The sequence below is a fragment of the Trichomycterus rosablanca genome, chromosome 12, assembly GCF_030014385.1.
Source record: "Trichomycterus rosablanca isolate fTriRos1 chromosome 12, fTriRos1.hap1, whole genome shotgun sequence".
NCBI lineage: Eukaryota > Metazoa > Chordata > Actinopteri > Siluriformes > Trichomycteridae > Trichomycterus > Trichomycterus rosablanca.
Window position 1 is genome coordinate 28,472,936 of NC_085999.1, and position 24,410 is coordinate 28,497,345.

At 40.7% G+C, this 24,410-nt stretch overlaps 1 protein-coding gene across 1 annotated transcript; it reads right to left on the reverse strand.

Moving 5' to 3' along the window:
- Window positions 1-309: 309 nt before the first annotated feature.
- On the reverse strand, window positions 310-23,567 carry slc39a10 (solute carrier family 39 member 10). The gene is made up of 10 exons (XM_063005932.1): window positions 23,485-23,567; window positions 15,998-17,431; window positions 15,425-15,593; window positions 11,355-11,530; window positions 10,106-10,288; window positions 9,766-9,886; window positions 7,141-7,401; window positions 6,876-6,956; window positions 3,356-3,546; window positions 310-1,071 (listed from the first exon to the last, which is right to left on the reverse strand). The coding sequence occupies exons 2-10, from the start codon at window positions 17,411-17,413 to the stop codon at window positions 919-921; spliced, it is 2,751 nt and encodes a 916-aa protein (XP_062862002.1). The 5' UTR covers window positions 17,414-17,431; window positions 23,485-23,567; the 3' UTR covers window positions 310-918.
- Window positions 23,568-24,410: the final 843 nt, after the last annotated feature.

Below are 24,410 nucleotides of genomic sequence, written 5' to 3' on the forward strand. Positions count from 1 at the left end.
AATGTACAGAAAAAGCTAAATGGTATGATCTGCTCATCTACTTCACCTAGCTGATGCAACACAAACCATAGAAATACAATAGCACACATTCCAAAAGCACAGTGTACTCTGGCTAATAAACATAAAAAAATATTTCTGATCAGTTTACATGAGTGTAATGTACCTGTGAAGCATTCCTCCCAAGAAATACTAGTGTAGAACGTGTTGAAAAGCAGACAAAATCAGTAGAAATGAAGAAAAATGTAGCAGCCACTGATTAAAAAAAGGAAAAAAAGGTCAGCGTTTACAGAAAAGATGCCGTTAGCTCCCAATACACATCACGTGAGGATGTTCGGTTGAATGTTTTTAGCACCATGATGGTAGGACAACACCAGACGACATATCAAGACGTCACATTTCCTCATGAATGGATCCTGCTGCAAACTCAACAGTGGTTTAGTGGTTTCATTATCATTCTGTTTGATTCAACACTCAAATGCACTAGCTGTATTTTTGAGAAAGACCTGACCCCATCATGGTGGTAAAGAGATGCAATTCAGAGACTTCCTAATGTCCAGTGCGGGTTCACATTGAGACACGTAATAATAAACTGATGCTTGGACACGTCCAGCTTCTGAACACATGAATAACACTGGGGTGTTAGTTCGAGCGTTTTAAAGACATGAAAAGATGCAAAATCTGTTGTGTGTGTGTGTGTGTGTGTGTGACGACAGCGTTTCTCCATCAGCATTTGTGCTTTCTCAGGTTTCAAACCCACCCCGTTTACAACTCCCAGAAAATGTAGTTGGAATGTAAACGGTATAGTCTGCATGTTCACCAGAAGCCATCAAAGCCCTCTTGGAGAGCAAATAAAACCATGAAGATGCAAATGAGACACAGGGGCGCTTTGCACCAAGTTTAGGGGGGGTGTAGACAAACCTAGAAGCCCAAGTTGACCACGATTTGATTCTCAAAAATGGCAATGAGCAGCATGATCGTAAAACCACTGAGCATGCCCATATTCTGCAGGACGAAGTGACCCAGATTGCAGTGCTTCTGATCTTCACTGTCACCATGAAGCATCTCGGGAAGCTGTTGAAACAAAAGAGGGATACAGTTTTTAATAAGAGCAACATTTTGTAGCAGTGCGATAGTGTTCGCATTAAAAAAAATACATTTTATGTTTGTTTATTAGGATTTTAACGTCATGTTTTACTCTTTTGGTTACATTTATGACAGACACGGTAGTTACTCATTACACAAGATTCATCAGTTCACAAGGTTATATTGAACACAGTCATGGACAATTTTGTATCTCCAGTTCACCTCACTTGCATGTATTTGGACTGTGGGAGGAAACCGGAGCACCCGGAGTAAACCCACGCAGACACGGGGAGAACATGCAAACTCCACACAGAAAGGACCCGGACCGCCCCACCCGGGGATCGACCCCGGGACCTTCTTGCTGTGAGGAGACAGTGCTACCCACTTAGCCACCGTGCCGCCCTACGTTTTATGCAAAAGCTTGAAACCCACTGTTCCAATTCCACATTTTACCCTCTCTACATTTGTTGTTCCCAGAGTGGGGGACCCTGAGCACCCTGTGACATGTTCTTAGGGAGTCAGCATTTTTTTTTTTAAACCAAAATGAATGTCGACCAAGTCAATAAAAACATATTACACAAAGCATCTGGACACTTTGTCAACACTGTGACGTGACAGCTTATTTTCTATCATTAATACAGGTCAAAAATTCTAAAAAAAATTCTCTACAGTGCACAAGGCTAAATCTAGCATTTTGTCTAGAAAGAAATAAAAAAATAATAAACAAACTCTGGGTTCCAAGATCTGAATTAAGACCGTATTAAATAATAGAGGATTTATGGTCATCATAGTGGTTCATTTAAATTTTAAATTTAGGAGAACCGAACAGTGGAAAAGGGGGGCAGAAAGCATATTGTGTGTATCACACTATGCTTTATGTGATTTCCCGAACACCCCAACCTCCTCGTTAAAAACTAGTGAAGAATGAATATCGCAACAGCAGCAGCAATGAGAAACCCAATCCCACCTCCCTCCCCTAAGACACTGTCAATTGCTGCTGAGAGTTATAAGTTTGTAATCATTTTTTTTCAGTCTTCTTGTTCTCATAGACGACACTTTAATCCTCAGTGTCAGTTTATGTTACTTAAAATCAAATAATTTAATGCTTATTTTAACTACTCCTTTATTATTTCAGAAGGCACATGCTCCTTCTTTTCCTAAGGGGTTTGTGTTGCTTATTTAGACCATGAATTCCGTTCTCTACCAGAAAATCTCTATACAAGAAAGTCCAGTCATAAGTCAGTGATTTAAAGCTTAAGGGCATTTGTGTTGTGCAATCTTAAGCACAACAGCTTAGCATCTCTGAACAGCTTAAAAGAATTTAATTTAAAGTTTTTGACTGGCGTAGGCATGGCAGGGGGTGACTTAAACCAAAGCAAGATGAAAATCATGTGGTCAGACTTTTTCATGCTGTAAAGCCCTCCAAGCTAACAGAGTAAAGGCATTTATTCAAAAAAAAGAATGGACAAAATACCTCCAAAGCAATGTGAAAAGCTTATTACTAGTTAGCTAAAGCTAAGCTAAAGGGGCCGTTAACAGGGATACAATAGGTGTTGCATAACTCTTAACTTGAATAAAGGCAACATGAGCATTTAGTTTGGTTCCTTGTGTTCTCATTGTATTGCTTTACATTTTATGTAAAGGAATAAAACAATTCAGCGTGACCAACATACTATTGTAACTTTATTAGGGTATTAAAAGTAACGGCGTGCTTGAGTCCCAACACTGCTGAGATCTGGGTTAGAATCTCAGTGGTGCAATCAACCAGCTGAGCATCTATCTACACAAGATAATTGGCTGGATATATTTATTTGGGAGGGGGCAAATCACTGCAATGGAATGGTGCCCTGTCAAGGGCATTTCTGCCCAGTGTTTCCCATGGACCTGCTACAAGCCTGACCAGGATTAAATGGTTCATGATAATGTTATTTATTATTTATTAATTAGGATTTTAATGTCATGTTTTACACACTTTGGTTACATTCATACTGGTTACACAAGATTCATCAGTTCAGGTCTTTAATGTCAAACACAGTCATGGACAATTTTGTATCTCCAATTCACCTCACTTGCATGTCTTTGGATTGTGGGAGGAAAGCGGAGCTCCCGGAGGACATGGGCAGAACATGCAAACTCCACACAGAAAGGACCCGGACCGTTCCACCTGGGAATCGAACCCAGGACCTTCAGGTGACAGTGCTACCCACCAAGTCACCATGCCGCCTTAATAGTAAGGAAAAGAATGATTCTTTGATATTGTACTGATACTCACCATGTCCACTAAGGCCACATAGAGAAACATGCCAGCAGTCACAGCAAAGATCCAGCTGGTCACATTGTGCGCATACTGACCCAGAGCTGTGCCAATCACCATGCCAAAGTAGGCCATGAGCGCTGAGAGCAGGTTGTACACAATAGCCTGCTTCACAGTCATACCGGCCTTCAGCAGCACCGCAAAGTCACCTACAGGCAAAAGCGGACTTAGTGTCAGGCTCATACATCACAGCATACCACCACACACAGAGCAGTTTATTCAAGGACATGTTCAAGTATCTACATAGTTCCACTGCACTCAACTAAAAAAGCATGCTCTTTTACTGACGGTCCCAAACCTCACACAAGGAAGATAAAAAACAATGCCAAGGAAAATCAAATCATGAGCTAGATTTTCTTTACGCCATGTCTCCTGTCCTGCTTCCATCTTAATCACTGTCTTGAATGCATTAATGTGTGGCACACACCTTAATCTAGCCTAAAAAAATAATAGAGATATAGGAGGCACGAGGGTGCATACGCATCTGCATTAGCTCACATCTTCCCCTGCGTCGACAGAAGCAATTAAAACGGCCGTCGGAGGATATTAGTCGCACGTTGAGGTGCTAAAGAGCGCTCATCATCACTGCGTCTTATCACGTCAGGAGGTGTTGGAAAGGCTGCTACTCCCTTGTGGATCTGGTGGGTAAATGTGATTTATAAGACAAAAAAAAAGGCGCCGCTCAGGTGGCACAGCGATAAAATACACTAGCACACCAGAGCTGGTATTTCAGAAACGTTGTATCGAATCTCAGCTCTGCCACCTGGCTGGGCTGGATGACTACATGAACAACGATTGGCCGTTGTTCACAGGGTGGGACAAGCCAGACCAGGGTTCCTTATAACTGGTGTAATTACGACCTCTGCTGACTGCGCAGAGTTAGGGAATAATGTTGATCAGGGTGTGAGCTCTCCGTACACAAAGCTGATCCGCATATGAACTCGCCTCATGCAGTTGAGAAGATGCAGTCGGTTACTGCACACGTGTCGGAGGGGGCATGGGGCTCCTCAGTCAGCATAGAGGGTTGTATTAATAGAGGCGAGGCGTATCGCAATCAGGGTAATTGGATCTGACTAGATTAGGGGAGAAATTTGGGGGAAAATATGTAAATTAAAACAGCATTTAAGAAAGAAGAACTACAATTGTTTTGGTCAGACGTCTGTCCCTGCGAAAGATAAAAGAACACTTCAGACAGATAACGTAAACACTTGCTTAAAATATTTTGATTCCCCTCCTCGTTGTTTTGTCTCAGACATGATTGATTGTGGCGTAGGCATTTTAGTTAATGTTTGTTTTCCTTCTATTCAAACATAAAAGCAGGCAGGGGTACACAGAGAGATGGATGGGCGCTCTCTGTTCCCAAGCTGATGTCTGGGACGAAGCGAGTGATCAATACTGGATGCATGAGGCATCAGTGGAAATGAAAAGCCATTACTCACACCGCGAGGATAAATACTGCAGCACTGTATTGCTGTAAGAGGCACAAAAGATCTCTCTGCTTTAGAGATGTTCCGTACTGATGGTGCCTGCCTAATCTCTTATAACCGATAAGAGTACAGTCCAAAAACGTAGAGTCCATTAACAACACTTTTGTCACAAGTATGTAGACACCTGACCATGAGCTTTTTACAGACCCTATTTGAAAACCATAGAAATCGATGGAGTCTTTAAAGGTGATTAGCTGCACGCATTACCACTGTATCTTGCCTTGTAAAAAGGTAATGGCAAAGCTACTTCTCCTTGGACAATTAAGAAAAATATAACAAATGGCTTAGCTGTTTCTCTTAATTTATTAGGATTTTAACGTCATGTTTTACATTCACATTTTTAGCATTTAGCAGACGCCTTTATCCAAAGCGACTTACAGTAGTGTGACACTATACAGTTTGAGCAATTGAGAGTTAAGAGCCTTGCTCAGGGGACTTGAACCAGTGACCTTTTGATTACTAGTCCAGTACCTTAACCGCAGGCCCTGCCCTGTTTTACACACTTAAGTTACATTCATGACAGAAACGGTAATTACTCGTTACACAAGATTCGTCAGTTCCATGTCAAACACAGTCATGGACAATTTTGTATCTCCAACTCACCTCACTTGCACGTCTTTGGAGTGTGGATGGAAACCGGAGCTCCCGGAGGAAACCCACGTACGAGGAACATGCAAACTCCACACAGAAAGAACCCGGACCACCCCATCTGGGGATCGAACCCAGGACCTTCGTGCTGTGAGGCGACAGTGCTACCCACTGAGCCACCGTGCCGCCCAAGGAAGGTTTTAACTTTATTCCCATGAGAAGTAGTGCTATTAGCTGGCTGACTGGCCGTCTACACAGACATGTTTGGCTATGTTTAAGGAGGGGGGAGGGAAATGGCTGTAGCTCTGCGATGGATTGGCACAGAATGCAGTGACCTGGATGGTGTAGCAATAACAACCAAAGAAACCTTGCACATTACTGACCAGGATGAAGTGGTTGGTGAAAAAAAAAAACATGGTGAAGGCTTTACGTAGCTTTAAAAATAATGTCATATAGGAACTAGTAACTGATAAGTAGAATTCGTGCAAGACAACAAAACATAGTCCAGTATGTGAAAGCCGTAACCAACGATAATTTAAATATGACAGGACATTAATGTGATTTATTTGTGGATAAGGGATGCAAGGATGCAAATTTTGCTTATAGCGCTCTATTACAATACAAAACACATCACTGAGCTTCATATTAGCAAGTCTGTATAATTAAAATAAATAATAATAAATTAACTTATTAAAAAAATGTGACAGTGAAAGTGCGGTAACGTACAGCTGTTTGTTATGAGCACAAGTGCTAATTAAAATAATCAAAGAAACCAAACAACAGAGATGCATTTGATATCATGGAGCTCTTACTGATATCATTGGTGTCATCAAAATAACTAAATAAATTACTTAAATAAAAAATACATGTAGTCAGACTGCATACTGACGCAAGACAGCTTCTTAATTTGTAATGATTCCGGCCGTTATGATTGAAATTTTCATTTTCAGCATTTAGCAGACACTCTTATCCAAAGTGAGTTACAGTACTGTGATAGTATACTGTCTAAGCAATTGAGGGTTAAGGGCCTTGCTCAAGGGCCCAACAGTAACAACCTGGCAGTGATGGGGCTTAAACCATCAACCTTTTGATTACTAGTCCAGTACCTTAACTGATAAGTGTTCGTTTTTAGCTCTGTTCAGAACTGATGTAAGCTTCATATTTAAAAACAGAACTGGCATATGCAAACTGAGGGTGGGTGAGGACAAGGTGAGAAAGAGAAATCTAACTCTGTTTACAATTTAAACGAAGCGTCAACTGTTAGAAATGAATTGAAATGACCTTCATCGATTATCTGTAACTCCAAAAGATCTCAGTCGAAAATGCCCGAAAACCCTACAAACACCAATTTTTGCTCCTTATTTGTGTTATATTATGATTAATTACATGATGGATTGACCTACCCAGTTCATGAGGCAGCTCGTGACAGAAGACAGCAACGGATGTACTAATACCCCCTGTAATGCTGGCACTAAAAGCAGCACCTAGAAATAGAGAAAAATGTGCTGTTATTATATTGTATCGACATAAATAAAGAAATAAACATAAATTTAGCTTTAATAGAATTGCCAGCACTAAACAATTGTTACAAACTTTAATTCTAATCATGTTTAAAAAGCAGAGAATTTGTATCCTGAATCCCCACTAAAACTTTTTCCTATACCTTACCTATTGCCAGCCCATCGCTGAAGTTGTGCATGCCATCCCCCATGATAACCATCCAGGCTATGCTCGTGATCCCAGCATCTTGCATGTCCTTCTCAGAGTGGCAGTGGCCGTGATGCGAGTGCGAGTGCCTCTTCTTCTTGGCCTTTTTTTCACTTTCCTCCGAGTTTTCCTCCGAGTACTCTGCGACCGTGATGGCCAGCGGTGTCTTGCTGGGAGAGTCTGGAGGCTGCAGTTCAGTCATCTGAGTGTCCATGTGGGAGGCTGCTGGAGTAGAAGTATGATGCACATTAAACAATGAAACTGATTATTTATCACTGGTTTAATAGGTACAGTTGACTGATTATTTGAATTGTTTGCAGTCATGTGGAGCTTTTTCACCAGGGAGTTCAAATTAGTTACCCAAACCAAATAGAAATAATAAAATAAAAAATGTAAAAAAAAAAAAACTTTGGAGCAGGTGGCGCAGCGGTAAAAAGAAACGCGCTGCAACCAGGGCTGGATTCTGAGAAGCATGGTATCGAATCCAGCCTTGCTTTACCGGTTCGAAGCTGAGTGGCTATATGAGCAACGATTGGCCGGTTGCTCATGTGGGGGGTGGGACAAAGAACCGGATGTGGGTCTCTCTCTGTCAGAATGCGATTGCGTTCTCTGCCGGCTGATTGGAGGCGCTTACACAGAGATGGGAGGGGGTGCCCTTAGGGTGTGTCTCTCCGCATGCAACGCTAGGTGGCGCCAAACTCGTCAATGTGTGGGTGGCAAAGATGCATCTGGCTGCTGCTCGTGTTTCGGAGGGGATACGGGTTAGCTTCAATCACCTCCGTCAGGGCAGGGTTCGGCATAGACAGAGAGGAAGCACGATGCTAATTGAACAATTGGATGCGCTAAAAGGGGAGAAAAAGGGGTAAAAATAAAAAAAATAAAAAAAACTTTGGACAAGTGTAGCTTTGTATGTGTTACATAGAATATTGCTAGCACTCCGCTGCACGACAGACATGAATACCAATATAACACATTACTAAAAATACTACTTATTATTTTGCTTATTAATTAAAACACATGCTTGGGTGGTGCAGCGGCCTATTACGCTATCCCACCACCACTGATATCAGGGTTTAAATGGCGTCTACACAGACATGATTCGCCACATCTGACAGGGGGGGTTTTCAATAGATTGGTGCCCAGCCTTGTGACCAATGTTTCCTGGTGGAACCAGACTCGCCTAAATACTACCACAATTACCCCCTTCATTTATATAACACCCCCAATTACATTCCCAATCGGGGGCAGCACGATGGCTCGGTGGGTAGCACTGTCGCCTCACAGCAAGAAGGTTCTGGGTTTGATCATCAGGTGGGGCGGTCCAGGTCCTTTCTGTGTGGAGTTTGCATGTTCTCCCCATGTCTGTGTGGGTTTCCTCCGGGAGTTACGATTTCCTCCCACAGTCCAAAGACATTCATTCAAGTGAGGTGAATTGGAGATGCAAAATTGTCCATGACTGTGTTTGACATTAAACGTGTGAACTGATGAATCTTGTGTAACCAGTAATTACCGGTTCTGTCATGAATGTAACCAAAGTGACGTCTAAAACATGACGTCTCCCCCAATGAAACCCCCAATTACCTCCTAAATTACACCACTCAAATACCCCTAATGTGTTTGCAAGCCTCTGTGTATTTGATCAAAAATCACTGCGTCGCCTGCCGCATCTTTTCACCTACCAGTGATCAAGTCTAACGGTAACCCACGCTGTGAACTCTGAAACTACCACACCACTAGTGCAGGCCCCTCAGACAGACAGCAGAGGCTACAACTGCATTTCTGACCTTACTCTCTTCCTACCTCAGACACAGCCAACTGTGGCTGTTTGGGTGCCCGGTCAGGTCGACAGCACCCTTTGGGATTTGAACTATACAGCTCAAGATCTTGGCAGTGGTAAGTTAATGATTTTGACTGCTGCAAACCTCAGTAGCAAACTGTTTAACCAGACAAACTATGAATAGAGCTTACTTATTCAAAGAAAGTAATATTATATCAAATATCAAATAGTTCATATTCACATAGTACCATATGTGTATCCAGGTTGTTAGCTAGTGCTTTGCTAAGTGGGAACTGGTTAATGGGCAAGTCTAGCTATGAACAAATCGGTAAAAATCAGTTGCATTACAACACAATGTTTTAGTGTCAGTTACTGAATATGGAAAAGCCATTACATTTTATTTACTGACAACACATTGGTAAGGAAGAAAAAGAAATTGCCATTGAATAATATTAACATATCTTTTTTAAAAACAATCTATTACACCTTATTTAGTAAGATTATTTAGTAAGCAGAATAGTATATTTATATGAATATGGATCATATGGATCATGGATAGTGTCGGGTAAACTCCAGCTTTATATTAGTAAATTAATAAATGAAAAAGGGCTGTTAGATTCCTAATGAAGCTGTGCTGAAGAAAAGGGGAACCGTATTTATCATGGGTACTTGGCCACAGAACAGGTCACGTGACAGTGGGAATGAGAACTAAATGCAGGATGTGTGTGAAAACGACACTATATGGAACCGCACTATCTGGTAAAAAAGCACCATAGACAGTTTTTAAAATGAAGCGATAAATGACTTACAGTCATCTAAACGTTTCAAATGGATCCTCTCAGCATCTGAGTGCCTGTTCAGCTTGTGGTCTGACAACTTCCTTCCAATATTTCCATCCTCGCTTCTTCTTTTACTTCGACAAAACCCACCCTGCACAGAGGAAGTAAGAAGATTCTCAGACGGAACATAAACATGATTTTGTTGTATTTTCCTTTTGTCCTGAAAATGCTGTATTTTAGTGGTTGCACTAGTGGTTTTCTTCAGCTACTTGCTTGTGATGACACCCATAAGTCAGAAAGCCGAAATAATCAGCAATACAACTGAGGTTTGATTAGGACAGCAAATTCGAATAACCTCAGCCTCACTTACCCCTCTGTCTTTGTAATGCTTGAACATGCGGATGCAGTGTTCGATGACGAAAAGAAGGTAGATTCCCGCCAGTGCCGTCAGCCCCTTCCAGACGCCATCAAACTTTGTGAGCCAGTCGTCTTCATCTGCAGTGCTGTGTTCGCCGTGACCTAGGTCATGACTGTGGTCATGGTCTGCTAGTGACTGTAAAATAAATAAAGCCAGTGTTAAGATCCAGAATGCTGGCTTTTGCTTTGATCGAGTCTAATTAAACTGATCATTTATTTATTTTGTTTGTTTTGAGTAATGTGTTTTATATTATTTAAGAACAGAGATACACAATTACATTAATATTTTTTTAATTTTTTTTTATATGCTCGTCTGAGTTGTGATTTTATGACAAACGAGCAGGTACATGCAAAATGGTAACTGTCAAAAGTATATATCATATCTTTAATTCAGCAAATTGCTTGATTTAATGTACGTACAGTAGAAAACTGCACTGCAAGTCTAAGCTGTGCCACTCGGACACTACTGTTGTGTCCACGTGAAAAAAAGACCAGATAAGGATTCACCTTCTGGTCAATGCAAGCATGACTGGTGGAGGAATACAGAAGACACAGTGTGATCCACTGTATATGTTACAGCTCTCTCATTTTTTTTTTTGTGCAATTTTGTTTATGCATTTTTCCCCTTTTCTCCCAATTTAACGTAGTCAAATGCTGCTGGAGACTCCGGTCGTGTCCAAGGAGGGTATTTTTGCCTGCCTCACGCTTCCTCCAACATGTGCGCAGCCACAACACCTTCTTATTAGCCCACACATTCTGTGAATTCGCACGTGAGGCCAGTAATCACACTAACTTTCAGTAGAGGCACCTCGGCCACAAACCGGGGTCACTACACAACGGCGAAGACCCCCATCCACTTTTCAGTCCCACTTGGCAGACTTTGATAGCCAATTTTGTCTGCTGCAGGTATTGCCAATTGTGCCTGCTGAAGGGCGCCCAGCCGACCCGTGGCAGAGCTGAGGTTCGAATTCAGGAGTTCAGAATCCCAGCGCTGGTTTGAAGAAGCTCCTCATTTGTGTCTTAGGGTGTGTGTGTTAGTCTGTGGCCTTCCTCCCTCAGAATGACAAGGTGTCACCAGAGCTTTAGGTCACTGGGATACAAATCATGTTGTAAAAAGTGAAGAATAAGCAGAACAAAAAATTCCCCTTATTATTGGTAGTTGGTCGTGGTGCCTTACAATACACGCTCGAGGTAGTTCTTACATGAGGCAGCAAGTGAAGAAGGGCATCACCGCTCAACGTTCCCACTGCCAGCGCCACCAGGAAGGTAAGCAGGAACTTAAAGCAGGACTGATTAAGGATGGGCACCAGAACGACACCCAGCAGGGACAACAAGCTGATCACTGTGATAGCAATGAAGCTGAACAGCCAAACCCATCCTGCAACGACAAGAGAAAATATTACATTCAATCTAAATACAACTCTCTAGATCTGACACATACATGCATGGAGTAAATAAATATCACTTCAAATCATGTCACATGGTGTAGAAATATATGATAAGATATATGATGTACCAATTACTATTAATATCTGAATCAACATGGATAAATGTAAAGACCACACAATTAATTACCAGTGCTACAATTTTTTAGCACTAAGGATTCACACAATGATGCATTTAGAAGCAATAATGAAAGTATGGCTTCATTAATAAAGGCTTCTGTATTCTATTTAGGTGGGATGGATGGTGATCAAGCTCAAAAATAAAAACAATATGTGATAAAAGACCTAATTGTTCTATTTAATAATTTCTGTTGTGTTTAATGTGAAGTCAAACAGGTCATTTTTACACTTGTATCCGGTAGTACAGTTTACACTCGTGTGTAGTACAGTGTAGTACAGCAACTGCATATTCTGTGCAAATTATTGCTTTTATTTGATGTTCAATCCATTTAAAAAAAAAAAAAAAAAAAAAAAAAAAAAAAAATCTGTACTAAGCTCAGGTGGCGCAGCGGTAAAACATGCTAGCACACCAGAGCTGGGATTTCGAATACATCGTATCGAATCTCAGCTCTGCCATCTGGCTAGGCTGGGCGGCTATATGAACAACGTTTGGCTGTTGTTCATCCAGGGAGGGAGCCAGATAGGGACCTCATATGAACAACCGATGCAATTACGACCTCTGCTGGCTGATTGATGCCGTCTGCACAGAGTAGAGGAATAATGCGATCGAGATGTGGCTCTCCATGCACAAGGCTGATCCGCATATGAACTCGCTCTGTGCAGGTGAAAAAATGCAGCCGGCTACTGCACGCGTGTCGGAGGGGGCGTGTGTCAGTTCGCTCTCCTCAATCGGGGTGGGGGTCAGCACCAGTAGAGAGGAAGCATAACGCAATTGGGTAAAAATTTGAAATAAATAATAAAAATAAATAAATAATAAAAATAAATAAATAAATTACTAAACACTAATAAATAAAAACTACTCTCTTTTCTCTTTTAAGTCTCTTTTCTGAGCACCTCATTCAAATTATAAAAATAACCTGTATGTAGTTTACACATCTAAGGTTGCCAGATTTTTCTAAGTAGAGATCCCAGGGCAAAAAAAACCCCACTTTGAACACATCCAGTCACCTAATCCCAGAGATGCTCCAAGAATCTCTGTGATCTTTAAAGAAGCATAAACCAACTGATCATAAATTGAAATGTAACCCTGTTTTTAATGGCTTCAAGCTACAAAGAATCCCACTTAAAATGAAGATATTTATTTTTTATTGATTTGCTGCAGCACTGGCTGTAAGTTCAGGTTTACGGTTGTGTAAATGTGTTCTCTGACTCTAAACACAAGATATTATTGACTAATTACTGTTATTGCCGATGGAAAAGGTCAGCACACTTCACCATTCGCATCCAAGGGGCACAGGATACAGCATATGATCTTTTTGCTGGAGGGAAGGCAGGGGGGCTGTCAACTAATAACAAAGACACCATTTACTTTGCCTGATCTCCCTCACTGTTCCGATGCTTTTACAATTTTCTGGGATTGGTTCCCTTGACCTGGGAATTTTAATCAGTTGTATTGACTGCCTGAAATGTCTTAAATATTCTAAAATGTGCCATACACTCAAATCAAACTCAAATGTCGCAAACCATCTTTATCAAGTTATGTGTCTGCAGCTTGTTTTGAGCCTGCAGTACATAACCACTGTACAAAACCACTGAATGCCTTGCTTGTTGGGCTTGTTTAAGGTAAGGTAAGGTAAGGTAAGATGATTTTACAGTTGTATTTCAGCCAGAGACGATCCTTGGTAAGATGTTAAAGATAAAAAAGAGTCACATTTTAATACATTTGAACCAACCGAGTAGATTTTAATCATTATCTTAAAAATCACGTCATTATTTTTAGATGCCAGCTGAATAAAAAAAAAACAAGATAGAAAAAATTTAACTGGGAAGGTTGTAAACAATGGAACAAAGATTGCTGTTATGGTAGGTTGTAAATTGTTAACCACATTAACATTGTTTGGTTTATCAGATCCAGAAACAAGATCAGATATCAATAAAGCTATTACATTGGGCCATAAAGTACAAATGGAGCACTTAGCTGTTTTGGACACTAATGTAGTAAAAGTGTTCATTGCGAAATGCTTTGGTAAAATGTAATCAAGCATTAGTGTGTCACATTCCAAAATTTTAGCAGATAAAAATACAGTACTTCTCTAGATTTTATAGTATTTTTGTAGTTATACAGGGTTTCTCAACCAAAAGATCCCCTTAAGTGGTCACCGGACCAGAATATAGTGGATCATACTGGGGCCTTGCATCTTATATTAAACGTAAACCTAATAAATAATCCTTGTTTCTATGATCACTGTCCATTTTATCAGCTCCACTTACCATATAGGAGCACTTTGTAGTTCTACAATTCCTGACTGTAGTCCATCTGTTTCTCTACATACTTTTTAACCTGCTTTCACCTTGTTCCTCAATGGTCAGGACCACCACAGGACCATCACAGAGCAGGTATTATTTAGGTGGTGGATCATTCTCAGCACTGCAGTGACACTGACATGGTGGTGGTGTGTTAGTGTGTGTTGTGCTGGTATGAGTGGATCAGACACAGCAGCGCTGCTGGAGTTTTTAAATACTGTGTCCACTCACTTTTCACTCTATTAGACACTCCTACCTAGTTGGTCCACCTTGTAGATGTAAAGTCAGAGACGATCGCTCATCTATTGCTGCTGTTCGAGTTGGTCATCTTCTAGACCTTCATCAGTGGTCACAGGATGCTGCCCACGGGGCGCTGTTGGCTGGATATATTTTTGGTTGATGGACTATTCTCAGTCCAGCAGTGACAGTGAGGGGTTTAAAAACTCCATCAGCGCTGCTGTGTCTTATCCACTCATACCAGCACAACACACACTAACACACCACCACCATGTCAGTGTCACTGCAGTGCTGAGAATGATCCACCACCTAAATAATACCTGCTCTGTGGGGGTCCTGACCATTGAAGAACAGCATGAAAGGAGGCTAAAAAAGCATGCAGAGAAACAGATGGACTACAGTCAGTAATTGTAGACCTACAAAGTGCTTCTATATGGTAAGTGGAGCTGATAACATGAACAGTGTGTGTTTTAATGTTATGGCTGATCGGTTTCTAGACCATTTATACCTAGGTTACAACCAAAAAATGAATTTATATTGCAGTAACTTATATAGCAGCTTATTAACAATAAGCCACAGTGGCTGCAGGAACTTAATCCGATTCCGCTAATCACTAAGTCATTGACCAAGACTTACAGATTAAGCAAGGGACTCGTGTCGATGGTTGCCTGGTTTTTACGACAACTTGCAGTCCTGCATTACGTTCTGAATAAGGTTGAGCACCGCTGGCTTATAGTGTCAGTACTTGAGAAATAATAGTGGGAAAAAAACAATCACTTCAAGGTCTTGCTGCACGGTGGTGATGAATGTGTGACTCTTGACATGAAAAAGGTTAAAACTCCTTGCTGCAATATATATATACACACTTTAAAAAGAACAACCATTAATCAAAATAAACCACAAAAATTATACACAGGGGTTACACAGCCTTGAGCACAGCATGGGCATATGTCGGCATTGATGCAAAGCACCACTAAACTGGGCTACATGAAAATTACTATGCAGCCAATAGCTTCTCCTTGTGTTACTTTCACCTGGTGAGCAGGAGTCTATGTAGGAGGGAGTAAGTTTCAAGCCTGATCTATATACAATTGTTCAGTAGAAACTTGCTGTCCAACCTAGAACATTAAGAAACATTTGATTCTATGTTTAAAACGTGGTCGTACCTGAGAGTGGTTGTGCTTCCTGAACGTCAACCTGGTGGTAATGGCGGATACAGACACGGCTGTCGATCTGATAAAGCAGGGCCGGACACAAGTAGGTGAACTGTGCTGGGGAGATGAGCGAATCCGGACTCAGACCGTAGTGATGGAATAGCTGTGTCAAATTCAGACACTGTAAGACGAGAAAGAAAAATAGAAATAAAATAATGCACTGCTATCGAGCAGCCTGACAAGTTAAACAATCACTAGCTTCCACATTCTGTATACATTAGCTCATGGTTGCCCAGCACCGCATGCTGTCTCACAGATCAACTGGGATAGGGAATAAAATCTATTTTACTCAGAAAGCCGGGCCAGCTATAATCTCTTGGACTTTCTCCTAGATGGATGGCTTAGGGATTTGTTGGAATACATAGTCTAGGATAAGCCAAATGCTTTCCTGTCTCCCCACTTGACAGCCAAGCATCATCCTTAGTTTGAAAGGTTCATATCGATTAGCAGTGTATGGATTTTGATTAAGTAAACATCTCATTTTAAACATAGAACACATTTGAGACTTTGGACAGACCAAATTACCTCCTCGTGTTGATCAGTCATGCTGTCGAAATGCCCAGGCGGAGATGAGCCGTCTGGATTGGCAATATCTTCTGGTATTTCTCGTTTTCCTTTGTGTGCCTGACTGTGACTGTGCATGTGTTCATCATGACTGTGATCATGCTCATGACTGTAATCATGCTCATGACCATTCCCACCATCTTTCACCGTGGAGCTGCTGGTGGGTTCAAGAGTGTTCGGCTTTTTATTTCGACCATGCTGAGCTCTCCCTTTTAACTGTTTTCTCATCCTCTTGGGCATGGTGGTAGACGGCTGAGTGGGTAACGAGGGCTGGAGAGTAGCAGAATCGGCAACCTGAATGGAAGCTCGAGTTGGTTGCGATTGGTTACTTTGGTCTGTCGTGTCTGGATGGTTGTGGTGGTTGTGAGGGTGGGAGCTTTTATGGTGATGGTGGTCATGACGATGCATCCTCGCTTGTTGTTGCTTGTTTTCCGAAGACGTTTCAGCACTGTCGTCTGGACTAAGATCGTTGTGTTCCTGTGTGTGGTCTTGATCCGTCGTGTGGTCATGGTCATGTGGGTGGTCGTGTGAAGGTTCATTATTGTTCTGATCATGTTTGTGGTTGTGATCATGATCATGTGATTGTTTATGGTTGTGCTTTTGATCATTTTTAACAATTTGAGCCTGAGTTTTTACTTGCTCGTGATCGTGGACGTGATCGTGGTGGTCATTGTCGTGATCGTGGACATGATCATGGTCATTGTCGTGATCATGGACGTGATCATGGTCGTGGTTATTGTCCTGATCGTGGACGTGACCGTGGTCATTGTCGTGATCGTGACCATGGTCGTGATCATGATCGTGGTCGTGACCGCTCCGTTTATTGGAGCCATTCTCTATCGCAGGTTTGGGGCTACACAAGCTTCCATTATTATCATGCGAATGTTGGTGGCTATGATGTAAATGCTTAACATGTGCATGTGCATGCCCGGCGGAATGCGAGTGTTTGCCTTCCTGCACTTCCAAAAGGTCCAGATGTGCCACGTGGTCGTGGCCGAGATCATCGTGTTCCAGCTCCACCACTCGCACCTCGCCCAGTCCCAGGCTCAGCAGCAAGTTCTGGAAGCCTCTGAAGTCCAGTCGATCCTGGTGGCCATAGCGTTGAAACAGCTGGAGGATGTAATACTGCTGCTCGTGCTCGGCGGCGGCGCCCTCGTTCTCGGGTGCCGAGTGATTAGTCTGGCCTGTGTAGGGTGTTTTTGATATCTGGTGGTCGTCGTGGATGTGGTCGTGGTCGTGGTCGTGGTCATGATCGTGGCCATCATTGTGGTGATAATGGTGATGGTGGTCCGTCTCGTGACAATGTGTGCATTGATGGAACAGGAGGGTGAGCACGCACAGAAAGCAAAACTTGGTGTGAGCGTGAACTCTCATCATCTCCTCACTTTCAGACCCCTGCAAAATAGAATGAGAAGATAAATACACCAAACACTGAACAATTCTATAAACTGAAATGTTTTAGATGTATAGATTTAAAACTGAGTATTTCTATGTCTATCAACCTGAAACTTATAGTACTGATATAGACTGATGCCAACCCTTTCTGTAAGATCCAGCAGGTCAGACATGTATTAGTACCATTATTACTCAAAGGTACCAATAGTATCGTCCAATCCAATACTGAGCACTGGTATAAGAGAGCTGATATTAGCTTGAATCATTTTATTTCATGCTGTAAATGTGTGATCATAACTGACACTTATTGCACATAAAACAGGGCACAAACTGTCCTAGAGCCCACTGCCATTATACCCGTGGTGAGCCACGATTTGGCAACAAAAGCAGGTTTACTTTTAGGATATCAGGCAACGACTAACAATCAAACTCTATTATCGCATCAAAATGGGACACATGTACAGCAGCGCTTTAGGTCTTGGAAAGCACTACAAGTTGGCAAGCTGCTTAAAGACACCAGATGCATTTTTGTTGACTGGATGATTCTGCTTTTAAAATGTAACAGTAATGCAGGAGGTAAGCAGATTATAATGCAATATCGAAGGTATTGGCCATGATTCAATACTGATCTGGCATCCTCAACGCAAACTGATTCTCTACAAAGACACTTGAGCAAAATATGACAAACACAATTGTACTTTTCCCCAATTTTCCTCCCAATCTAGTCGTATCCAATTACCCGATTGCATTATGCTTCCAGTCTACTGATGCTGATCTCCACTCGTGATTGAGGAGAGCGAGTGACACACACCCCCGTCGACACAAGTGCAGTAGCCGACTGCATCTATTCACCTACAAGAGGCGAGTTCGTATGCGAATCAGCTTTGTGTACGGAGAGCCACACCCTGATCAACGCATTATTCCTCCACTCTGTACAGGCACCATCGATCAGCCAGCAGAGGTCCTAATTGCATCAGTTATGAGGTCCCGGCTCCGGCTCCCATACTGTATAAACAACAACCAATCATTGTTTGTGTAGCCGCCCAGCCTGTCACGAACAGCAGAGCTGGTGTGCTAGCGTGTTTTACCGTTGCGGCGACAAACACAATTGTGATGTGCTTCAAGCCAATTTATGTTCCGTTTTGTTTATCTTTATACGTTACACTGCTTAGATGACCAGCTAAATGGTAAGGGCACTGGACAAGTAAACAACTGACGGTCACCAGGTTGCCATTGTTGGCTTTTTTGGATTGTATTTGATCACAATTGAAATCTGTTTTGAACAAAAGTACTAATTAAATGGCAAAAATGAAGATATAAATGTCAGATCTGACCCAATACCAATTTAAAGTTTCAGGCCAGTGTTATCAGTACAAAGGGTCAGTATCAGACTTATATGCTTGGCACCTACACTTCTTGGCACCCATACTTCTTAGCACACACACTTTGTAGTAGTTGGATATAAATATGCTGGCAAGTAATAATCATGTCCCTATTAAATAAGGTCTCAAAAACAGGTTTAGCAAATGAAGGTCGATAGGTTGCCATTGTTGGGCTTTTTTGGATTGTATTTGATCACAATTGTAAGCTGCTTTGGATAAAAGTACCAACTAAAGATAAAAATGTCAGATCTGACCCAATACCAATTCAAAGTTTCAGGCCAGCATTATCACCAGTACAGATGCTCAACATCAGACTGGTATATGTTTGGCACCCACACTTCTTAGTAACCACACCTTGTAGTAGTTGGATATAAATATGTTGGCAAGTAACAATCACATCCCTATAAAATAAGGTCTCAAACAGAATCAAACGTTTAGTATTTGATCACAATTGTAAGCTGCTTTGGATAAAAGTACCAACTAAATGGCAAAAATGAAGATATAAATGTCAGATCTGACTCAATAACAATTCAAAGTTTCAGGCCAGCGTTACCACCAGTACAGAGGCTAAATATTAGATTGGTATATGCTTGGCACCCACACTTCTTAGTAGTTGTAGTACTTGGATATAAATATGTCACCAAGTAACAATCATGTCCCTTTAAACTAGAGTCTCGAACAGAATCAAAAGTTTAGCAAATGAAGGTTGCCAGATTGCCACTGTTGCCTTTTTTGGATTGTATGTGATCACAATTGTAAGTTGCTTTGAATAAAAGTACCAGCTAAATGGCAAAAAATGAAGATATAAATGTCAGATCTGACCCAATACCAATACAAAGATTGAGGCCAGTGTTACCAGCAGAACAGAGGCTCAATATCAGACTGGTATATCCACACTTCTTAGTAGTTGGATATAAATATGTCACCAAGTAACAATCATGACCCTATAAACTAGGGTCTCGAACACAATCAAAAGTTTAGCAATTTAAGGTTGCCACTGTTGCCTTTTTTGGATTGTATTTGATCACAATTGTAAGCTGCTTTGGATAAAAGTACCAGCTAAATGGCAAAAATGAAGATAGAAATGTCAGATCTGACCCAATACCAATTTAAAGTTTCAGGCAAGCGTTACCACCAGTATAGAGGCTTAATATCAGACTGGTATATCCACACTTATTAGTAGTTGGATATAAATATGTCAAGAAATAACAATTATGACCCTATAAACTAGGGTCTCAAACAGAATAAAAAATTTAGCAAATGAATGTTGATTGTATTTGATCACAATTGTAAACTGTTTTGGATAAAAGTAATATGTTGCCAAGTAACAATCGTGACCCTATAAACTACAGTCTTGACTAGATTTAAAAGTTTAGCAAAAGTTTATAGCTGCTTTACCTGCATAATCATTGTCTCAAAGGTTCCAGGAAAAAAATATCACCAGTTTTTTTACAAAAGTTCTTTTTTCCCCCAACAAAAGCTTTTGACAGATGTTACCCATAAAAAAAGAAAAAGAAAAAAGAAAGAAAAATTCCAGCCGAAGAGCTGTAAGCATAAAGAACAGAAGCACTGCTTTATTGCAGGGCAATCTTGTGACAGAAAGAGGACCTTGCAACTCAGAAGTTGTTTACAACAAAATGTTAAAAGGACGAGCATGCAGATTTCATGAGGATGCGGATTTCGACAGAATTCACAAGTGTCAAGGCGTACAGAGCAACGGAAGCAGAATACGAAGAGGATTCCATAAACTAGCACAGAATTTCAATAAAGACCATTCAGATTTTCCTTCAGGTTTGCTTCAGAGAAGGTTCAGCGTGGGCTGCTTAGACGAGAAACAGAGCTTCATTACAGAAAGAACACAAACCGAACTTTCATATAAAATGGAAATTACATAAGAGCTTTAATGGCCTGAACCCCAGCCCAACTCTAGTAAAAAAGTCCAAGTAAGAAATAAGGAAAAGAAATAACAGGTCAAAACAGAGCAGTTTCACATTTAAAGGGTAGCAATATCCTCAAGCAGTTCATTTCTGAGCTAAACGAAAAGAATAGCTGCTGGTAAAAATTCTCTATTACACTAAGCAAATGAGGAAAAAAATATGTAAGCATTCATTAGCACAGCTGAATATCACACAATGCATTTATATATATATATATATATATATATATATATATATATATATATATATATATATATATATATAATATACAGAAATGAAAACAAGTCACATTACAATGAATTCTGCCACCTCAGCCATCCATGTACTTACACAAGCTGACAGTGCTTCCCAGATTCTGCGTTAAATCGAGTTAAGACCCACAAGTGTGTCGGCGTTCTGGCTTTCAGTTTCAAACATTACCGTAATTACAAGCCTTCCTCTGAGCTCGCACTGCCCGTGTTTATAAACATGCAACTAGACTGACCTCTGAACCCCGGAGGAGATAGGATAGAGCAATACCAAAACTTATTTTTATGCAATTACAAATTCACAAAAAGGACAAGGTTGTCTGCTCAATGTGCTCTTTGTTCTGGCAAGAACCGTACAAAAAAGGCAGATAAAGGGGGTTTTAGGGAAACTGCCCGAGTCATGTGCTGCAGAAACAATCATGAGACGGTTCATGCTGGCAAGGCTGGCAGGTAATCGGAAAAGAATGCAGAGGCTGATCACATTATAAAACACATCACTGAATTTTATATCAACACTATAATATCTTTTTCTTTTTTTTTTTTTTTAAAACAGCATAAGTTGTAATAATGTAATGCCAACAGTTCATTACAAGCACTAACTAAACACGCTGACCAAAAGAAAAAAAAGATTACTATTTCATATTAGTTAACAGGGATGTAACGATACACTCTACCCACGATGCGATTCACGATACGATTTTTTCCCCGATTTTTTTAAACAAAATGAAATTCCTTTTATTATTTCTCTTAAAAAAATACTGTATTTGTCCTTATCTTTTATTTATCTAAATAATGAATGCCCTTTTATTTCTGAGGTAGGTACAAACTATGCCAAATAATGCTTATTGTGTAGAAAAAACTGAAATGAAAATTTAAAACAAATCCAACATTATATAAATAAATGAATAATACAAATGAAGAAAGTATCCTCACATAAATACATTTGGCTGGAAATTCCCATACATGGCAACTTTGTAAAGTGCCGTCAACCAGGCGAGGTGAACCAGTGCCCTCTGCTGTTTAAAGTGAATATCGATTCATCTTAAATGAATAACCTATTCGAATCGTGGCACATGTGCACCGATTTGTAACTGTCTTGTGGTGCACCCACTAACAAGTGCCGTGATCAAAAGATAATCAGTGTTATTCACTTCACCTGTCAGTGGTCATAATGTTATGCGTAGTCGGCGTATATAAATATATATGTGTGTGTGTGCATGTGTGTTTTCAGTCTTATATTATTGAGGAACTTTTATTATTACTATTAAGCCATAAGCTAAGTTCTACCTTTGTACTTGAACATGATGCAAAATATCCACATAATTGTAGCACATAAATCAACGGTACATCCAGATCCACATGATCTGGGTCTGGTCAGACTCCAGACTGACCCAAAGAGCTTCACCGTTTCTGCATTCATGCTTAAATGTTCTTTGTCCATGATTTAAATCATCTAAACACACAGTTAGCTTGGATTAAAATACCATCGCTCGCTCCCTTTTTCTCTTCTGAGTGTGAGGAAGGTTACCAATCAAAAGTCTGTAGCTACTCTCATTATTATTCATTAACATCCCCTGTTTATTAGATTACTAAGTGAAGTGCCTGAGATAACATTGCCGACTATTTCATTTAACAAATTAACGTCACAATTACATAAGCAATATTAACATGTTCCACACACGTATTCAAATATGTGTGCATGCCGCTGTCAGCACCCAACGATGCATTAATACAGCGGGTAACACTAAGCATGAGTAAATATTATTCATTTATATCATTTTCCTGCATGCAAATGAACAAATTACATCAAACTCTAGCAGCAAAAAAGAAATTATTACATTTTAAACAGATGATATTAAGCAGGGCCCCAAAGTGAATTATAATCTACGGCTAATAACATTTTTGAAATTATAATTTTCACAAAAGAAACAACAACTGAATCGTAAGAAACTTTTGCAACCCAATTTGCATCTCAGGCGACCTCAAATGGGGTCGGAAAAGAACTCTTTTATTCACCTAGGGAATGAATGAATTGTTGTGCGTTCGCGTTCACACGTTCTGGTTGTTAATTAGAAGAGTAGGAGGGAATTTAAGTGTCTATTGAGGAAATACAAAAAAAGTATTAAAAAGTGCAAAGTAAGGCCCTACCTAACTCACGGTCGTGAAAATCGCATCACGGACCGTGAAATGAGCTGATACCCGTATAATATGCAATCTGCTGTGAAATTTAAGGTTTGTGTTTAGCGATTAAACGTTTTTTATTCACGTAGCCTTCAAGAGCCTCACGATTACTAGTTAATTTGGACTATGAGGCAGTCCTAGCAATCCTACGGCAATTCAGTTAGTAGTCGGTCACATTTTCCTGTGAATTTAGTAGAGCCTTATTTATAAGACAGTCTAAACTGTTTAATATACCAACATCCTAGCCTAAATAAGATTAAAATAAATAGTCTACTGTAAGGCTACTACTACTAAAAAATACATACCGTAAAATTTCGGCCCGCCGCTTTGGCCCCAATCCTGAATCCAAAAAGGTTTGTGTTTTCTCCAGCTCTTCACAGTGAATTGGTGACCTGCAAGTAAAAGCAGATTAGATTCTAACTACTGAACTACTGTACCTCATTATTTACGATACTTTCTAAAAAGATCTACATTTGACCAAACAAATCCTGCTCAAGTTCTAAGAATGCCTATTCAAACAAGAACACTGAAGTGACATGTTGAGAGATGGAACATTTGGGTACGTTCGAGAGATCTTGCATCGTGGCAGCAGAGTGTAAATAAAAGATTAGCCGATTTCCTTTAACTCAAGTGTAGGACGTCATACAGAGATGCTAAGCCCTCTGCATTCGAGCTCTCAGGTAGCACGGCTGTCTTAATACCCTAGCCTACAGAGACCAGACTTTAGTCTGGAGACACCATGCAGACATGTTTGGCTGTGTCTCAAGATAGAAAGGTCAGACGGAGAATCAACACCTTGCCACTGCAGTGACTCTTAAAGTCTGATTAAGGCGCTGGCACGATCCACGGATGAGCAAATAGTGTCAGGGCTCACTGTAATAATCGGACGCTTTGTGCAAGCGACGGGTCGGGAGAGCGCGCAGGGAAATTAAAATTGGATATATCCACATGGGGTTGGACAAGGGATGAAAATTGAATTAAAAGCTGAGGCTGAGCTAAAGATATCAGACACATTCACGGTTCATGCAGGAAGCTGATGTGTTACAATTTTAAACCCCTACGAATTAGAAGCGATAGTTTAAAAACACCTGTTTTTGACAAATTCTATTTCACACCCCTATTATCAGATCCATTCCCGTTCGTATTACAAATACACAGAATGAAAAACACTACACATTTTAGATTCTGCTCGGGAATCAGAGCCCCAACCGATTCCTAGGAGAGCCAACAC

Coding starts and splice junctions, on each gene's coding strand:
- slc39a10 (XM_063005932.1), bottom strand. CDS start 17,413: ATGATGAGAGTTCACGCTCACACCAAGTTTTGCTTTCTGTGCGTGCTC. Junction 7,402..9,765: donor TTTGAAACGTTTAGATGACT/GTAAGTCATTTA, acceptor CTACTCCAGCAG/CCTCCCACATGGACACTCAG. Junction 6,957..7,140: donor CAGCGATGGGCTGGCAATAG/GTAAGGTATAGG, acceptor CTCTATTTCTAG/GTGCTGCTTTTAGTGCCAGC.